This window comes from Gymnodraco acuticeps, unplaced genomic scaffold, assembly GCF_902827175.1.
Source record: "Gymnodraco acuticeps unplaced genomic scaffold, fGymAcu1.1, whole genome shotgun sequence".
In the NCBI taxonomy this organism is placed as follows: domain Eukaryota; kingdom Metazoa; phylum Chordata; class Actinopteri; order Perciformes; family Bathydraconidae; genus Gymnodraco; species Gymnodraco acuticeps.
The window spans coordinates 188,157-206,102 of record NW_022989803.1 but is presented as its reverse complement, the minus strand read 5'-3'; the positions used below and the strand labels follow the sequence as shown (position 1 = coordinate 206,102).

Genomic DNA, 17,946 nt, shown 5'->3' with positions numbered 1-17,946 from the left:
TGCGTTAAGCAATAGGTTGTTATCTGAGCACCACTCTGCTAGACTTGGTCTTTCTCTAAACATTCTCATGGTTGTTATCGTGTACTCTTATGTGCAGACATTTTTAATTTCTCTGAACCATTTTCCATTCCTGAACAATAACGATAAAAAAAAGTGCAATTCATTGATACCCTTTTTAATAAAGTCTTTATTCTCTTGTTTTATTTAAAAGAAACACCCCTTTTGTACACCCCATGTGGAACGTTGGGAAAATATCTTGTCAGGATTCATGTTTCTGCTGTCATATGTAGCGGAACCCAAAACGAGGATCAAAACATAAAACAACCTACATAAAATATGTGTTCAGTCTCCCCTGGCTCTATTCTGAGTTAACATCACACTGATATGTGTGTTCTCATCATGATGATGTACGAACATCATCCTTGCATCTCCTGGCACTTAAAGAGACAGGCTCTCTTTCTGCTGCCTCCCATCTCTTCCTCTCTCCCTCTGAGCATGTTTTCCCTCCAAAGCAGTGCTTCAGTCACACCCGTGCAGTGATGTGAGGCTAAGCTACGTATGAGGCAGAGAAGAGCAGCTCCCTTATTCACACTCCTCTAATTAGACTCCTTATGTAATGACGTTTTTGTTGTTGCTTTTTTTTTTATATAACAATGACTTGAAAAGATATGTCACAGGCTCACCAGGGGCAATGCAGTGCAGAGCGTGTATTAGACACTGAGGCACACACTCGTACAGCCACAGAGGCGTGCACACGCTCACTCCACTGCTACAGCAGAGACCTGCCAGCCCCGGCGATGCTCAGGCTGAAATAACGATGCAGTTCTGCAGAAAGGTGCTCTGCAAGCCGTGTAGTGCCAGAGTCACTTCACCAGAGGAGGACATGGAATACAAGATGGGGAGCTGCATTGGAATCTCACGCAGACAGGTAAACAGAAGAGGGAGGATGCTGAGCAGAGGCTGCCTGCAGTGCAGCATCCATGCCTGAGAGTGGACGAGGAAAGGGAACAGGCTTTACCAGTCTAGAGTCTTTACTCAGGCAAAGGCAGATAGAGAGAAGGAGCTCTCTAGTGTTGGAGGAGGGGCGACGTCAGAGAGGAGAAGGAGATGCTGAGGAAAGGAGGAGCTGAGTGTAGATGCTGAGAGGAAGATGGAAGGCATGTTGACATGATAATGTACATGTGTACGGTTCATTTACACCAGGGCCTGGATGACAGTTGAGATAGGAGGAACTTCCAAGGGAAGTGTATTTGGAAAGTATGCTGTGATTTAAGAAAGAGGCAGTGTTATTTATAGGGATGACAATAAGTCTTGGCACTCTGCTGAAGATGGCCTGTGATGATGGGAGATAAAACAGGATCCAAAATACACTTCAAACCCTCTGTAGTCCAAATATAAATGTGTTTCTTGCTTGCATGTTGCTCTGGCCGGTGGTGGTTAAGTCAGAGTGGGTTTGTGATGTTTGACTATGGTCTGTACATGTCAATCACTGCAAAATGTACGGAAGTGAGGCGTTGACAGAGCATCACACTGAGGTTTAAAGAATGAATACATGTGAAAAGGTTTGGGGTTATTTAGAATATTATCATCAGGGAGCTAGGACTCCTCATTCTCCTGTCCATACACTGAAATGTTGACTTTATTTAAATGTATTAAGTCAACAGGTTGCATGTAACTGTATTAGGTCAGTTGAAAGCAATACTATTAAGTTGAACCTAATATGTTTTATTTAAACTTAATATTATTGCTTTCAACTAACCCAGTTATATGACATCTGTTGACATAATAATAATTAAAGTAAACGTTTCAGTTTTTTCAGTGTAGTGTGCCCGTTTGTTTACAGTGTGGCCTCAGATCTAGCGTTCCCTCCAGCTGACTGACTGCCCCCCCCCCCACACACACACAGATACCTCTACCACCCTAAGCAGACATGGCTTCCCCAGCTCCAGTTCGGTCTCCTCCCCTAGGGCCTGTCCCCTCTCCTGTCCCTGTCCTGTGTCCCCCCCTCCGTCCTCTCCTCCCACTCTGCGTGTGATATTAAAAATAGCTTCAGAGAGACCGGGGCTCCTCAGAGGAGAGCACAGAAACAAACATTGGCCTTGAGTCAGACAGTAAACAAAGATTGGATTTGGGTTGGTAAAAGGCTTGACACTGTGTGAGGAAAAGCCTGCAGTGGTGAGTAGTTTGTGAGTTGCATCAATGACGCAGATTTTTGATTATTTGTGTGGTTTGCAGTGAAAAATATTAAAAAATTAGGAAAAAGGGTTAAACTTGGCCATTTTTAAAGCTGCGATGGAATTTTTGTGACTGGTTAACTTTTTATTTTCATGTTTAATGCTATAAGATTTAAATGTGTTAAGTAGATTTGCCTTGACCCGGTGTCTTCTCTGTCTCTTACCTATAGCTGAATTATAATATGTGTATTATCTATGAAATTCAATATCGGATTGTAATTTTTTTTAAACAGAAATGTATTTAGCCTTGATGTGTTCCTGGTAGTTTTACTCTGCCAGTGGAGGGGTCAGGTGTGGGGCAGGAAGCAGTAATCTGATACTGTAGGTGTCTAAAGGAAGACATATTGCTCATCTAAACCCTAGAGCTTAAACGATGGCGCATGTCAGTGACTGACAGGCCAAGATGAGGTGAGAAGAGACCTTGCAAATGTCTAATCATATGATTTGTCCCAGTGCTGTCTGTGCTTCCACTGCCGCCTGCTAAAGTGCACACACGTCCACGGCTGAAATTACACCCCATTCACACAAATAGCAAGCAGGCAGCGATGGGAAGTGTTGCCACACCAAGACATAATCAGAATTAAGACGTTCAGTAAGGGGAAATCCAGATATTAAATTCCCTGATTGGATAATCATAGGAAATATGTACAACAAAAATGTATTATTTGTATACTTGAGTAGAATATACAGCCTTTGTGATAATAGTTTGGAAATAAAGTGTGCATGACTAATTGTGCACAAGACTGGAATAAAGTGGATAGGCCAGAACTCTATTTATAAAGTCTTGCATATTCAGGTCAGTGGTTTCTGACTGCAGAGCTACCGTATATTCCCTGCAGTCATATATGCGGAATGCACAAACACCACTACAGTCAGCACGAGTGTTTACTGCGCAGCTGCAATACATACATCAAAGAAGAGGGGAAATAAAGGTGGATGTCAAGGGACTATTTGATAGGCTTATGAAAGCGATTTCTTCTGTATTTGATATACAATCAAACCATGGCTAAGGCTTGATGTGCTTTTCTTCAAATAATTGAAATATCTTTGCAGTTTTTTTCAAATATATGTATGTTTCTGGATGATTTCATTAGCTTTGACTCATGTTCCTTAACAGACTGAACACTGCTGGAAGCCAACATACACCCCAATCTGTTATGAGGATTACCTAACTGAGCCTAAGTCACTTTGTCATTATGAGACAGTCACTCTGTGTTACACAATGCATGTAAAGAGATGTTGTATTCTTAGAGACAATGCTATTTGTTTAAGGTCATTCAAGAGAAGGGGCTGCTGTTCATCATTTGTCCAATATACTCTTAAAGTATGCTCTAGAATACATTTTTATGATTACAAGATGCTTGTTAGGGGATCTGTTTCTGCCTCAGCGGAGGGAAAGCCTGCCCTTTGGTCTGAGAGGGAGGTCTTGCTTCAAGTCCATAATCTCCTAAACAACACACACTTAACCATTCTCCCTCCCTGGTACCACAACCTCATGCCAGAGAGCTGTAATGCTGCAGACTCTGTGACTGCTGATCACACTGTGTGTCTCTCTATGGAATAGTCCTACGCTGATGGTCCCTCTGTGCCATTGTCTTTCAGCCAGCTGTTGTGAGAGGCTGTTGGTTTGGGCAGTTGTGGCCCCGCAGCTGGCTGAGCCATGGGGAACGAGAGCAGCACAACTGAAGCGTTGGTAAGGATAAGCTCGCTGGCATTAGATGTCTAAGATCGCTTTATGATGCTCAATCTCTAACAAAACTAACACTGGCTCGCACAATTACTAACTGTTGGCTTCAGTAAAACACTTGGGATGTAAATAGTGCTTTTTGTACCTTCTCATGCTTAATTCAAGCTTTCTAATAAGCATTTAGATAACATGCATTTTCTCTATTTTGTGGCTTAAAGCATAGGTTAAGATAAATGTTAGATGCTTATATGGCTCTAAAAATGTGCTGTAATCTGATTGCTGCACCCTGATGCTTCCAAGCTTGATTTCTTGCAGTTTATATAAAATCCATCACAATGTTTTAAAAATCTATGTTTGTTGTAAATGTAAACAAGTTTTAAAAAATGACAAAAAAATCAGGAATTTCCACATGTGACTGTATCCAGCAGTGGAATTCAGGATTATTTTAATAGGATTAACACATTTGCCTCATGAGTTATAGTCTCATGTAGTGGACCTCATTAGATGTGATTGGAGAGTGAGGCTTAACATTGTTGCTTTTGCCTTAAAAAACATGTGATTTGTTTTCAGTGCCTTGGTGCACACCACTGCTGCTTTGCACTATAGTGGCTGTTCCCTTTAAACGACTCTGGTTGAACACTTTCATTTCCTGTCACAGCCAGAAGAGGGCGCTGCGGAAAATGTTGTTCTGTTTCCACCTCAGGAAAATCAAAATGACTCCCTACACAGGTACAACATGTGTAGGTGTATGTGTGTGAAATCCAGAGGGAATATTAACTGATAGGTGAGACATTTTAATGCATCCTGTGCAGAGTGTCATTAACCTTATTTTTTTACAAGATATCCAACAAAGTGTAACTCTGCCTTTTGATTATTAATAATGAATATATGAATGTATTATCTTTTCAATTAACACATGGCATCTATTGCACGTCTGTCCGTCCTGGGAGAGGGATCCCTCCTCTGTTGCTCTCCCTGAGGTTTCTCCCATTTTCCCCTTTAAACTGTGGGTTTTCTTCGGAAGATTTTCCTTGTACGATGTGAGGGTCTAAGGACAGAGGGTGTCGAATTGTCATACTGATATTTTGTACAAACTGTAAAGTCCACTGAGACAAATGTAACATTTGTGATATTGGGCTATATAAATAAACATTGATTGATTGATTGATTGAATAGCAGGGAAATCCTATTTGAGTCATTACTCTTAAAGTGCCATTTTGTGAATTTGAGCAATTTCAATTATTTTATTTACACTGCCATTTTATTCAATATCTTTTTATAAATGAATACGTATTTGAATTTTTTTTATTTTGGTATGATATCTGTAAGATAACCACACACCCCACCCTCATGTGCATATACAATATAGGACATTCCATTCAAATCACTGAAATAAATTGAAATTGAAAACATTTTTAAAAATAAATATATATTTAAAGACTCATTCATGTTTTTAGTTATTGTCACAATTTATTCCATAGGCATATCTATTTATTTTGTAGGAGTATTTTTTTTATTTCATAGGAGTATTTCTTTATTTATATATTTATTTTAAATCGACTTAAATGGCATTACATACTTATATATCTTTCACACTTATTTGTCGGTTTGATCTGGTTTATTTGCATTACTTTTGCCATCGTAGCATTGCTTTGGAAAAAGCATCCTCCAGAATGCAACCCTCTTCACCACCCTTGTTTGGTGTCGTGATGGTTGTGTATTTTACATATGTTTATGATGATTTATCAGGAAGAGAGAAATAAGAAAGATTCCAAACCTACACCAAAGCTAACACGTGTGATCCCCTTTAATATCCAGTGAAAATTAGCCTGGGAGATGTACTTTATACTGACAGCTGAAAACCTTCAGTGTACTGACAGATGTTGTTCCTACCCGAGGACCAGAGTGTGTTTTAATGGCCAGAGGGAGAGTGTGTTAAGCATCGAGGAGAAGGTGCTGTCATCCTCTGATGATGTCACACCTTAGCAACACTCACAGGTCAGAGTTGGATGAAGGAGGAGCTTTTCTAATGCAGCAGGATGTTGTGTGCCTCTGTGTACATGTGCCCAATGTGCTATGAAACCAAAGCTTCTTGGAATGTAACCTGATCCCCTCTCAGGGGGTCACGGCAGGCCCGACCCTTGGCCTAATTCCCAGCATTCACCTGCAGAGGCACTGTCACTCTGTCAGTAGGCAGCCAGAAGACACAGCAGCAGGGAGAGAAAGGGGAGGAGGCTGGAAGCAGAGGTGGATAGGGCAGGAAGAAGAGAGGGAAGGAGGAGGGAAAAGACAAGAGAGCTGTGTACAGTAGAGGGGGAGGAGAATGATCAGTACTTCCCTGTGGCCAGCTCAGTCAAGTCTCAGCAGCAAGCACTGTGTGTGTCATTGCGTAGTAGTGTCTCTCCACAAACACAATCCTGAGGAGGCGCATGGAAATTTAACAGGGGAGTGTCAGCAGCAGCAGAGAGGACAGGACTGTGAGGAGAGGAGGAGCTGAGTCAGTACCAGAGAGGAGAGTGTGAGCGTCAGCAGCAGCATGTGTTGCAGCATGTTTGCCCCCTTCTTCAAAACACACAGCCCTGCAGAGAGAAAGGTAGAAGGGTAGCAGAGGAGTCACCTTCAGCAGCACAGAGGAGCAAACACTGCTGGGTAAGTGCAACACAGGGGATGTAAAGAAGGGTTGTGTTAGAGCTGTGTAATGTCTTAGTGAGGGCTTGGCTCTGCGTCAGCCTCCTCCCTGTTTACAACAGTCATGTGTTAGGCATTACAGTTGTGTTAGCACATGGGCACTGACAGATTGAGTTAACAGTAAGTGGGATATAATGAGTGTTGGACAAGTAGTAGTTTCTAGGCAACCTAAGTGTGCTTTCTGTTTTGTTCCTGCTGGTTAATGGATAACAGACAGTGCTTTCTGCGTGGGGGTCACACTAACTGTAACAAGGGCCATGCTTTTCCACCTCACTGAGCTTCCACTTCTTCATACAATGGCCATACAGTGGGGATTAAGTGTTGGTTGTAAACTCCTGGGGCTGTTTGTTGTTACTCTGTTGTAGCTGCTCTGAGTTTGTTTCCACTGTGACATTATCAGGTGAGAAAGTTCAGGCAGGAAACAGGAAGCCAAAGACACGTCAACATACAGACTTTTATCATAAAGCTATGTTCATTTCTGCATGTAGAACTATTAAGGTGTGGATGAATTGTTTGTTAAAAATTCTATGATGATACAGAAAATGACAGTAGTATGGAGATCACAGGCATTCAGAGTGACACCTGCAGCACACTCTTTTAGGTTTACTCTTTCATGTCTTACGTTCTCTAATGTTTATTTCTGCAGCCTGGCAGGAATAGTCTAAAATAAACATTTAAAAATAACTCAATCTGGCTTGGAAACACAGATGTGAAGAGAGCGGCTACAATTGGCCAACATTCCTCTAAAGTGAGTTTTAAAGGCGTAGTGCAGTGGAGATTTTAGCTTTTTTGTTCTTGTGATCGCGTGAGCAACATCCTCCATGTGAGGCTCTTTGTTGTGGTGACACAGGTGAGGCCAGTGACTCAAGAGCCTCTTAACTACACACACAGCTTTACTTGTTGGCCTGTCTCTAATATCTGCAAAAGGCACCACTGACATGTGAGGTGACATTTTGTAGTCCATCTTAAAGCAGGACTACATTTTTGATTGTTGTTGCATTTTAAAATCAATGAATGTAAAGCAAATGTGCTACATTGCCTTTAAAATAACCTAAATAAGTGAACATAACAGTGCAAGCAGCTAAAACTAGACCCCTAAAATCATGATTTCTGTTTATTGGTCATGATACTCATCTCCTTTTGTGTGCAGCCATGCTGTCTACTTGTTCATAAATAATGAATGAACGGATTCAATTCTGGATCTCAGCTAATCTTTGATGGTTGGCATTAGAACACTTTTAATCGTTCTGTACTCACACTTATAAATATAATCACATTGTAGTTTGCTAAAATCAGCACCGTCTTTGTAAGAAATAGTTCAAATCGTCCCGACATACGGACTGTTAAAGGGCTGTTTGCACATGTTTATGTGTCTGTGCTTACGTTCACATTTGTTTGCACCTGCACTCCTCAGTTTATTTCCAAGAGGGTGAAACAATGGAAACGTTCCCCTATGTAAACTGAGGCGGCCTATGTGGGAGAAATTCCATCATATAGACAGAGGGTCCACAGTGAAGTGTTGTGTTGTTGCTGTTTGTGTTTACATAATTTAATATGGGCTTTAATAAAACTATTATTCTTTGTCAATTATTTTCTAAGTGAGGCCCTGTATGATGAATGTCCATGTGAAGGTGCTTTATACAAAATAATTAAATCTGAGATGAGTTTAACCACATGTCTGAGTCACATTCCAGCAGGACTGGTTTGTCTTTAATGATTACTCTTTCTGGCTGGGAAAATGTTTTATCATAGCAGACTTCCTTGTGAGGTGTTTCCAAGGTAGAGAACACCCGGCTGTAATGAAACATTTAATTAAACTAGTTCCCTTTTTTCTTTCACAATAATAGTTAGTTGCTGCTGAGAACTGCAGTGTAAGCAAAGCTGCAGAGATTAGCCTGGGGACACTGAGCCTGGGCATTCATTCTAGGCTATAACACTATAAATAATCCTTTAATCGCAGTAATAGTATAATAAATGCAAGTTGAGAGACAATGAAAGGAGCTCCAGTCAGTATGACCTACACATTGCCACACAAACAACACTTCACTTAATAGTTAAACATGGGTGGAGTTATTTCTCTGTGAGGTTTGGCTTTGAGCATTGAATCTGTAGGTGTTCCCACGTTTGTTCACAACCAAGTCACCTATAAATATGGCGCAACATGCTCACACTTGTTTAACTTCACGCTCTTATCATGTGCAGCAAAGACTTACTACCATTATATTTCCCTCTTCCACAGCCGGAAGCTAAGAGTTTGACCAAGAGAGACGACAAAGGTCTTCTGACTGTATCCTCCAGCAGCCAGCAGAGTCTGCTATCCCTACCAGACGTCCCAGTGATCAGCGGGGTGGAGGAGAGCAGGAGTTCAGCTGAAGATCAGGACGAGCTGGAGTTTCCTCACGACCTGCTGCCCAGTCTAGACTTCAGCAGTGAGCTCAACATCTGGGAGTCCTCTCTGGGGTAAGTTAAGGGTATAAACACATGCACATAAACACGCATACACACTTATGGTGGTAACTATCACTGTTTATATCATAAATCATAATGTATTTTTCCCCTCCCTTGTGGGCGTGGCTCAGGAGGGAACATTTGACATCACAATGTTATTACACCACAATTTTAGCAACATTGGGATGATTCTTTGGCAATCTTAGCATCTTTTGGCATTCAAACGTCTTAAATGTACTTTGCTGAAACTTGGTGGTCCATCATACTTAATGTATATACTTCCAAGGTTTTATCTGAAGGTAAAACATTGTGTAAATATATGTTTTCACTTAAGGATGCAGGTTTATGATCAATAGTGTATCATATTATTATTGCATTCTTGTAAAATCATTTATTCGATATACATTTTGCTTGATTTATGGCTGTGATTTATGGAGCACATTTGTACCAACTATCAGGTCAAGGTGAAAGGAAAGCTGATATTGATTTGTTGTGAATGTGTCTACCTGTGTGTGCACATGTGGTGTGGGTTTGTTTACGCAGAGCTCAGACTAGCTCAGCAGAGGGGAAATGTGAGCAGGTGAACCCCCTGCTGGCGGGCCTGCAGCAGCACCACAAAGTCAGTCCACCACGGATGGTTCTAGATAAAAGGTACAATGTAGAATCAGCATGATGGGGGATAGGTGGGAGTGTGCTCAGCAGGGATGATCCAAAGTAAAACAGGGAGCATGGAGTGTGCCCAAAGGATGATAGGGTCATTGAACGTTTCTCATTTAGGCTGGAGTGTGCTGGACATCTTCTTTCTAAGAGACTGAGGTGTGTTTGTTTTTAATGCTTGGGTGAATTACTTGCAGACTAACTTTATGCTCTGTGTCTACAGTTGCCTGGTTTTCTTAAGGGTAATTGTACTAATTTGTCTGAGGCATTAAGGTGCTCTGAAAAAGTGACTCATAGCAGAAGTATGTGAACGTAATAACTATGAATTTAAAATAACAGGAACACACAAATTAGGTAACTGTCAGATGATCATGAAGTTATGAAGGGTGACTTCTTAGTAACTCCTAAGTATGATGTATCACTTTACTGAAGGGTGCACAGAAAGTGTAATTATTAAATAAGCAATAAATGAATCATTACTGGTTTTTGCTGCTGTAGTTAATTCTTAGATAACCAGGAATAAAGAAGGTTATCGTCATTAAGACTCATTTATGAAGTAATCATTACCAAAAAAATCAAAATGTATACAAAGGACTGATTAACAATTCATTACTGACCAGAATCTATTAGCAACTACACACATTTTCGTGTACCATAATGTATTCATCCAAAAAAGGTTATTTACAAACATTTACCGGATAGATAAAAGTACTCGAACTGCAAAAATTCAAATGAAGAACGTTGGAGTTCCTGCCTTTTAAGCTAAACACTGCAGGGTAAAGGACATAGGTGGTCTTATAAATGGCAAGAACCATCTGGTTTATTTAAGCTCAGGTACACATTGCAGGCAACAGCTTGTTGAATAGCAAAACTTTCCATCTACGCCCACTAGTAGGGAGTGCCAACTGAATTAGATGAGGGTCAGTGAGGTGAGTAATAACAAGTTGTCAGGGTAGAGATTGTATAAGGAAATGACAGGGCTTTTTTATAGTGCATTAATAACCACACACAGTGACACTTACTTACATTAGTTCTTACTTCATTTATTTATATCTGAACAAAGATTCAAGATACCTGATACCAGATATGAATAGGAGTGTAGCTGATCTTATAATAAAAAAAATTATGATGGATCTTTCCTCTCAGTTTGGCCTAAAGATAAGATGGCCCCTTAACCTTTTGCTGCAATGCTGGCAAATGACTTAGCAGTGACTCAGCAATTACAACTGAATGGCACAAAGCTAGCCTTAGTTTTACAGGCATTATATTGTAAGAAGTCTAACATTGTGATGCTAGCTGTGTACTTCAGGGAATGCTTTGCAGGGCAATAACACTGCTTTGATAAATGGTTATATATAAATATCATGAGGCAGGAATTGTTTTGGTGCATAAGCATGAGCATGAGGTTGTTTATCTTGTGACTTGATTTATTACCATCCCTCAAGGGAATGCTAATAAGGCTGTAATGTACCATACAGCATATTCACTTGCAGTTTAGTAATCACTATCTTTTACATTAAAAAACGTTTTTTAGAATAAACAAATTAATAATAGTGATCAGCATGATGTGGCAGACAGTATTGATTGTTAGTATATAACCAGAGTACACAAAATCCTGACTATAATACAATCTTTTCATAATACTATTAGGTAGTACTATTGTATAGTATATGGATGCTATTACAATACTCAATCATTTATTGTAAGATCATTCTGCTAGTACTTGGTTCTTGCTTTACACAACACCATTACTCATACAAAACTACTTTTTATTCTTAAGCTTTTGTGACATTTTGAAAAATCAGGCAGTCACATTGAAAAAGGGAAATTATATTTAAAGGCTTGTTTTTGTTTGTTTTTTTAAGTTGAAAGCGTATGAACAGACCTGCATGTTCATTAACAACCATAAACATAGAAACAGCTGATATTATTACGATCATCTCAGAACAGGCATCCTGAGTGCAGTTGTGTGTTGTGTGTGCACATGGTGGAGTGCAGTGTCTGAGCATGGCCTTCTGCTGTGGCATTAGCAGCGCTTTGTGGCAACGTGGAATGACCAGCTGTCTGCCTGCCAGACTCTTAACTGTGTCACCCCACCCTCGTCTCAGGCCTTATGACAGCGACCCAGTTCTCACAGATGTCCAGCCTTCACCTCGGCCCTCTGCCACACCTCACCCGGATGTCCGACTCCTGACCCCTCCCCTCTCCGTCCTCCTTGACCGGGAACTCCAAGAGGCCTACCAGGAATGTGAAGAACAAATGGCCTCACTGAGCACACTCAGTCCCTCAGGGCCCCCCGGCACCAAACCTGAGACTGTTCATAATGAAGGGAAGAAAACTGGAGAAGTGATGGTTAAAAAATCCAATGAGTCATCGTCACTGCCTCCACTTGTAGTACAGCCAGGACATAGCAACGGGGGCCATGGAAACAAGAGTACACACGGAAACAGTGAGGCAGCAAACAGTCGGACGGATACAGTTGTGTTTAGTTTCAGGGATTACATACTGGGCAATGAGAAAAGTGCTGGGGCAGCAGAGACGGAGAGTGAAATAAAAACAACACAGAGACTGGAGAAGTGTTCAGATTTGAAGACAGAAACAGAGATAGATGAGCAAAAGCCTAAGGGAACACCCACGCATACACAATTAGAAACCACAGATTTATTGAAAGAAACCCAAAAAGATGTCGCTGAGCAGAGAGGCGATTTTAGAGACAAACATGTTGATTCCAATGCAGCCGTTGAGAAAAAGAGCACTGTAGATTGTAGTATAGAAATAGGGGACAAATACAACGAGGCAATAACAGATATTGTAGACATTAAGAAAGAAAAGTGGAATGAATCCAGTACTAACGACACACCAGAGTGCAGTGATGTTCGTTTAAAAGATAAACACACATTATCAGAGAGGCAGCCAGAGACGCAGACAGGAGCAACAAATCTAAGTCAGGAGGATCAGGAGTCAAAAACAGACAACTCTCCATGTGACAAACAGACCGAGCTGAACAAAAAGGCAAAGAAGAAAGAAAAAAAGAAACAAAGGAAAAAGAAAAAAATAGAAGAGAAGAACACAGAGACTGGCCAGAAAGCAAAGGCAGTAGAAAAACCTGAAAACAATTCAGAGGCTGTATCTCTCACAAATGTGGACACTCACACAGAATCAACAGAATCAATGTCCCAGGCAGACGCTCTGAATTTGATTTGCGGGGAGCAGCCTGATTGTGGGTGTGACTTCAAGAGACAGCTGAGTCCTAGGGGAAAGCCCTGCCCCAGCCCCCCCACCATCATCCTCTCATAGCAGCCACGATCATCTTTCTGACCTGGGGTGTTCACCTGCATCCAACCAGGCTCTTTCTCAGAGGCCTCTTCAATCAGAAAACCACAAACATGCAGACACCCCATGTGATATAAATCACTGCTCAGTAGCAAGCCCACAGCGGATGCAACATGCAACCGGAGCCGTCATCGACAAACCAGATATACCCATGACACATGTCCGAACTACAGTTATCAATCCAGCTGCCGATAAGAGATCAGGTGCAGTTTCCTCAGAGACAGGGATACTCGCATACGAGAATCAGAGTCCATTCTACAACAGGCAATTTTGTGTGGGAGAGAGCAGCGTGGAGAGTGCCCTTGAAGAGGCTTTAGTGGTGGTTGCTGTGTTGCCACTGGCAACACCCACAATGCCAGAAGTGATAGAAAGCAAGAGAGAGCGAGAACATGATTCACTGAAAAGTGTATCCACTGTAGCGATCGCAGAGAGTGAGAAGGCAGTGGGAGAGAAAGGTTTGGAAGACATAGAAAAGTGCTTCTTCCCTTTAGACGGAGAGGAAAAGGGACTCCCGGACAGCCTTGCATTCATCTGTTCACAGGGAAAAGGTTCCCTTGCATTCTCCGCCAAAGAGGGACAAGCTGTATCTGAGGAAAGCTGCAGCAGCAAAATGCCACACAACTCAGCTGAGGCTGAAACAAAGGGACAGAGAGAGGCGGCTGTTCGCAGTGCAGACATCTCACCGGCTGAAGAGGGAGACATAGAAAAGGAGCATCACCATTTAGAAGCCTTTGTCATTACTTCTCCCTTGAGGATACTCAGTGGTCCGGATTGTCAGGCGCACAGAGCTGCAGGATTGGTGGGAGGAGGGGAGGAGGTGGGGGAGAAAAGAGGGCTGGCTATAGAGCACAGTTCATTCAGCCAGCCAGAGAGCTCTGCCGGTGGGGTGTCATCATCTGAGGCTGAGGCGTGTCCGCTCACCAATGTTGCCGAGTCACAGCGAAAGTCACACGGCTGGAGGGAGCCGATTGCTTCCATCTCTGAAGGCGTCTTCACCGAACAGGACCGTCTCCCTCCCCCCGGACACCAGCAGCAGGATGGTGCACTAATTTCATCTAACCGGCAACAAAGCAGCAAAGAAAACAGAGGGGTAAGGGCTGATCTCACACAGGACTCATCCATCACAGAGACAGAGAGAAACTGCAGCCAATTCTTCCTGTCTTCCATCTCACCCCAGCCTCTGACTACTAAACATCAAATCACAGCCGAGCGACAAGCGAGCAACGATCAACAGGTCCAGCCTGAAAGTAGCACAGAAGAAACTTTCCAAGCACAGACCCCGAATAATATTAACGCTATGTCGGGAGTGGGTGTGTCCTTATGTGAAGGCAATAAAGGCAACAACAGAGTTCGCTTTGCAGACACTGTGAAACAAGAAGGCAGTTCCTCTGTGAATCTCAGGAGCATGGCTTTGTCGCCTATGGACTGCGCCTCTTTGCCCCCGCTGACTGTTCATGAGAGTTTGTACCATCCCGTGGTTGAGACCAGCTACATCTTCCCAGAATTCCTGGTTTTGAAGAAGCCAGAAATTCCAACAGATGCAACTCCTGCCAAGGACGATCTTGCAAAAGTGAGCCTGTCCGACTTTCCAAAGCCACAGAAAGATGTACAGTCGGATAAAGGGCAGATGGGGATAAAAGTCAACAAGGAGACCATTAACAGCAACTTCGAGACAAACACAACGGATTCAAAGTCTGAGGCTTGCTCAAAACAACCTTTATGTCCGACCGAGAAGAATGGTGACCTTTCACATGCAGCAGAAAATGCCTTCCCTGAGGCCGATCATCATAAAGCTGAGCTGGTGTCAGCAAATGTGACAAAGCAATTAGAGGCGGAAACACGCAAGGATGCCTTAAATCTGTGTTTATCAGCTGAGAAAGAAACAGACAAGCTACATGCTGAGTCTAAAAACTCAGTTACGACTGTCCCGCCTCAGGAGTCACAAGTCATAAGTGATGAAGGTAACCAACATGCTCTTATCTCATGTTCTGTGCCTCCAGCTGATGATGTCACCTCTGAGCTTCTTGTTGGGCAGCTCTCTGCAGACCCTGACCCCTTTCTTCAGACACAGCCTAGTGACCTCAGTTATCAGCCTCCCATCCAATTAGATCAAACCCCTCCTCTTGGACTACTCACTACTGATCCCATTGAGGCCACTGAGGGGTCCATTATCCCCTCTGCTGCTCAGACAAAGAATGAATCAGCAGCTTCAGTAGTGACAGCCTCTGACCAGTCAATTCCTGTTATCGAGCAATGTGTCGGTAACTCTTTTGTGCTGCGGCCCCGTGGCCCTTTGTTGAGTCACATGGAGTTAATTTCTGACTGTCATATCTCTCTTCCTGAGCAGACAGATAACAGCGGCGCTTACGGTGACAGCGCCAAAGTCTCTAGAGAGGAAGATGGCAGGGTAATAACTAAACTGTCTGTTGCAAAGGATCTGGAGCATAACGATGTCGGCGTTAAAGTAGACAAGGTTTGTCCGAAGCTGGAGGATAAAAATCACATAATGGAGTCTGCAATTATAAATGTAAATATTCCATTTTCACAAGAAAACAATGTGTCTCCTCTTCAGCCTCCTGGTGTAGTGGGTGTGCTGGCAAAGGATGGGTCTGATAATGTAATTTCTCAATCCCACATTAAACCTGTTATTTGTGAAGCATCTATTAAGGATGACCTAATTTATGTCAGCTCTGACCTGCCTACCAACAAGGCTTGCGATCAAATTAAACAAGAAGACATGAAAGAGAAAATGGAAGATCAGACCTCCGTGCTGTTTGCAGAGGAAAAGAAAAAAACTGAAGAGGCAACAATGGATAATCAAAAGGAAACAGCAGACAGGAGCACAGTGCAGATAGGAGAGAGAGGCACAGCACTGCAACAGGGTAATGGGCCAGATACAGAAGCTGTGGAAGAAATTCGAGACCTGCAGCCACCGCATAAACATAAAATACAAAAGACTGAATCGCTAATAGGGGATATAAAGGAGGAAGGAGAAGGGAAGAGCCAGACTTCCTCCTTGTCTCCCAACAGACCTGTGGGGTCATCTGAAGACAGATTAAGTGCTGAGGTAGAGTTTGGTAGTGAACCTCAGACTGTTTATGAGCAGAGTTTGCTCCAAACTCCGACAGCAACACTGGAACACAGCTCTGACAGGGACAAGGCACCTGACCAATCGCAGTCCACACTGGAGCCAAACAGTTTTGCTCAGCAACAGCAGCGGCTTCTCAGATCCAGACAACCCACAGAGGATTTGTCAGGTGGCTGTCTAAAGGGAGGAGAACAGACTAACAGTAAGGCCAGGCAGACCCTAGCGATGGCTCCCGGGGTGAGAGAGGGAGCAGAGGGAGGACACGGCTCTGTTATGAGTTTGTGTCAGTCAGGAAGAGGGGATGAGTTGACAGATGACGACAGCAGTGGCAATGAACGTGGGATAGATTTGGAGAAAGGAAAGGGGGAGGGTGCAGTAGAGGTCGACAGCGTTTATGTGCCATCTCACCCAGCCAGTGATGTAAATGAGAGTGGAAAGGCTGCTCAGAGAAATGCGTTGACTGACACCACAGCTCTCTCTCATATAGGTGAGACGAGACAGGGGATGGATGAGAATAAAAGCCCTGCGTTAGAGGTAGTTGGGTCGGGTACAGACACTGAGGTTGTGAGGGATCTTTATGGTGAAGGTCAGCAGAAAAGCAATCTATCAGCTGCCTGTCAAGACCAACATGAAAAACCAGAGACTTCAAAGGACAATGCTGTATCTGTTGAGTCTTCATCACAGGAACATGAGACTGCACCTTTCCAAATCTGTGTTCCATCAAAGGTCAGCACAGACAGTCAATGCATTCACACAACAGTTGTTCCAAGCGCAAGCAAAGCTGAAGAAATTCATACAATAATATCCAGTGCTATGGTTGTGCAACCAGAAAGTGTGGGAAATGATTTTAGCCGTGTCCTGGCTGTAACTAGTGAAACGGAGGAGTGTGAAATTCAGGATACTGCGTGCAAGCCTCTCGAGCTACAGAGTTCCATAACAACGTCAGCCATACAAAGCAGCTCGGTAGTACAAACAGGCCCTGATGTAGAGGAGATCACAAAGGAAGATAAAGCAGCTTTGGACGAAGAGAAAGTTAACAGCCAGGGAAAGGGACAAAGCGAGATCAAAGCGACGAACCATGAGGCAGTGAAAGAACAGGAGGTCATAAATCAAACTAGAATTGCTAAAGGCAGTGGCTCAATTGGTGTTTCTAAGGCAACAGAAAAGGGTATAACAGATACAAATACTTCTGGAGATATCACAGCTTCATCTGTTGTTTCGTCAAAGAGCCCGGAAGCATCAACAGTTACCCAGTCAGAGAAGCCTCGTGATCAGGTGTCAAAGCCCGGAGATCATACTGCGGTACACCCCATTGTTGCTGCTCCCCACTGTGAAGGAGAAACACTTGTTGAACATGTGTGTTCGAGCGCAGAGGCTGCAGAGGTTTCAGAGAGACAACCAGAAACAAACTGGATACAAGCTCTAAAAGAAGCTGCATCCCATACTCAGAGTAAACAAGAGACCTTAAGGTAAATACAAGAGCATGTGTGTGTTTCAAAATATCATATGAGAAAAAATGCCTTAAGATTTGGAGGTTAGAAGAGTGTACACAAGACTATACTGATACAACTATGTTAATGTGAAATGAATACTGTGAACTACACATGTCTGAGTGGTCAGTGGGGGTCAACATGGAAAAAGAAGCATGCCGTCACACGTATCATCTTACATCACAAAGAGAAAAGCACATGTGAAGTCACCAACCACAACAAAAAAAATACAGATTTATTTTGACATTCCCATGGATAATAATGATTTGACGTCCATTTGTTTAGAAATCATATATTGCATCAGTTTCTTTCTTTAACTTA

At 42.7% G+C, this 17,946-nt stretch overlaps 2 protein-coding genes across 9 annotated transcripts in view; both read left to right on the top strand.

Annotated features, from left to right (window-relative positions):
* The first annotated feature begins 688 nt into the window (after nucleotides 1–688).
* Nucleotides 689–13,048, top strand: LOC117552990 (glutamic acid-rich protein-like). 2 transcript variants are annotated; one of them, XM_034226733.1, is made up of 4 exons: nucleotides 689–928; nucleotides 8,849–9,069; nucleotides 9,601–9,708; nucleotides 11,823–13,048. In XM_034226733.1, the coding sequence occupies exons 1-4, from the start codon at nucleotides 818–820 to the stop codon at nucleotides 13,009–13,011; spliced, it is 1,629 nt and encodes a 542-aa protein (XP_034082624.1). In that variant the 5' UTR covers nucleotides 689–817; the 3' UTR covers nucleotides 13,012–13,048. The 2 variants fall into 2 exon arrangements, with proteins under 2 accessions (XP_034082624.1, XP_034082627.1); XM_034226736.1 differs by lacking the exon at nucleotides 9,601–9,708.
* A 43-nt stretch (nucleotides 13,049–13,091) lies between these two features.
* The window catches only part of LOC117552951, a 36,593-nt gene continuing 31,738 nt past the window's right edge, over nucleotides 13,092–17,946 (top strand). For all 7 annotated transcript variants that reach the window (XM_034226722.1, XM_034226683.1, XM_034226716.1 and 4 more), the window contains exon 1: nucleotides 13,092–17,604. In XM_034226722.1, the coding sequence (XP_034082613.1) occupies nucleotides 13,154–17,604 (4,451 nt within the window). In that variant the 5' untranslated portion in view covers nucleotides 13,092–13,153. The remainder of the gene's footprint in view (nucleotides 17,605–17,946) is intronic.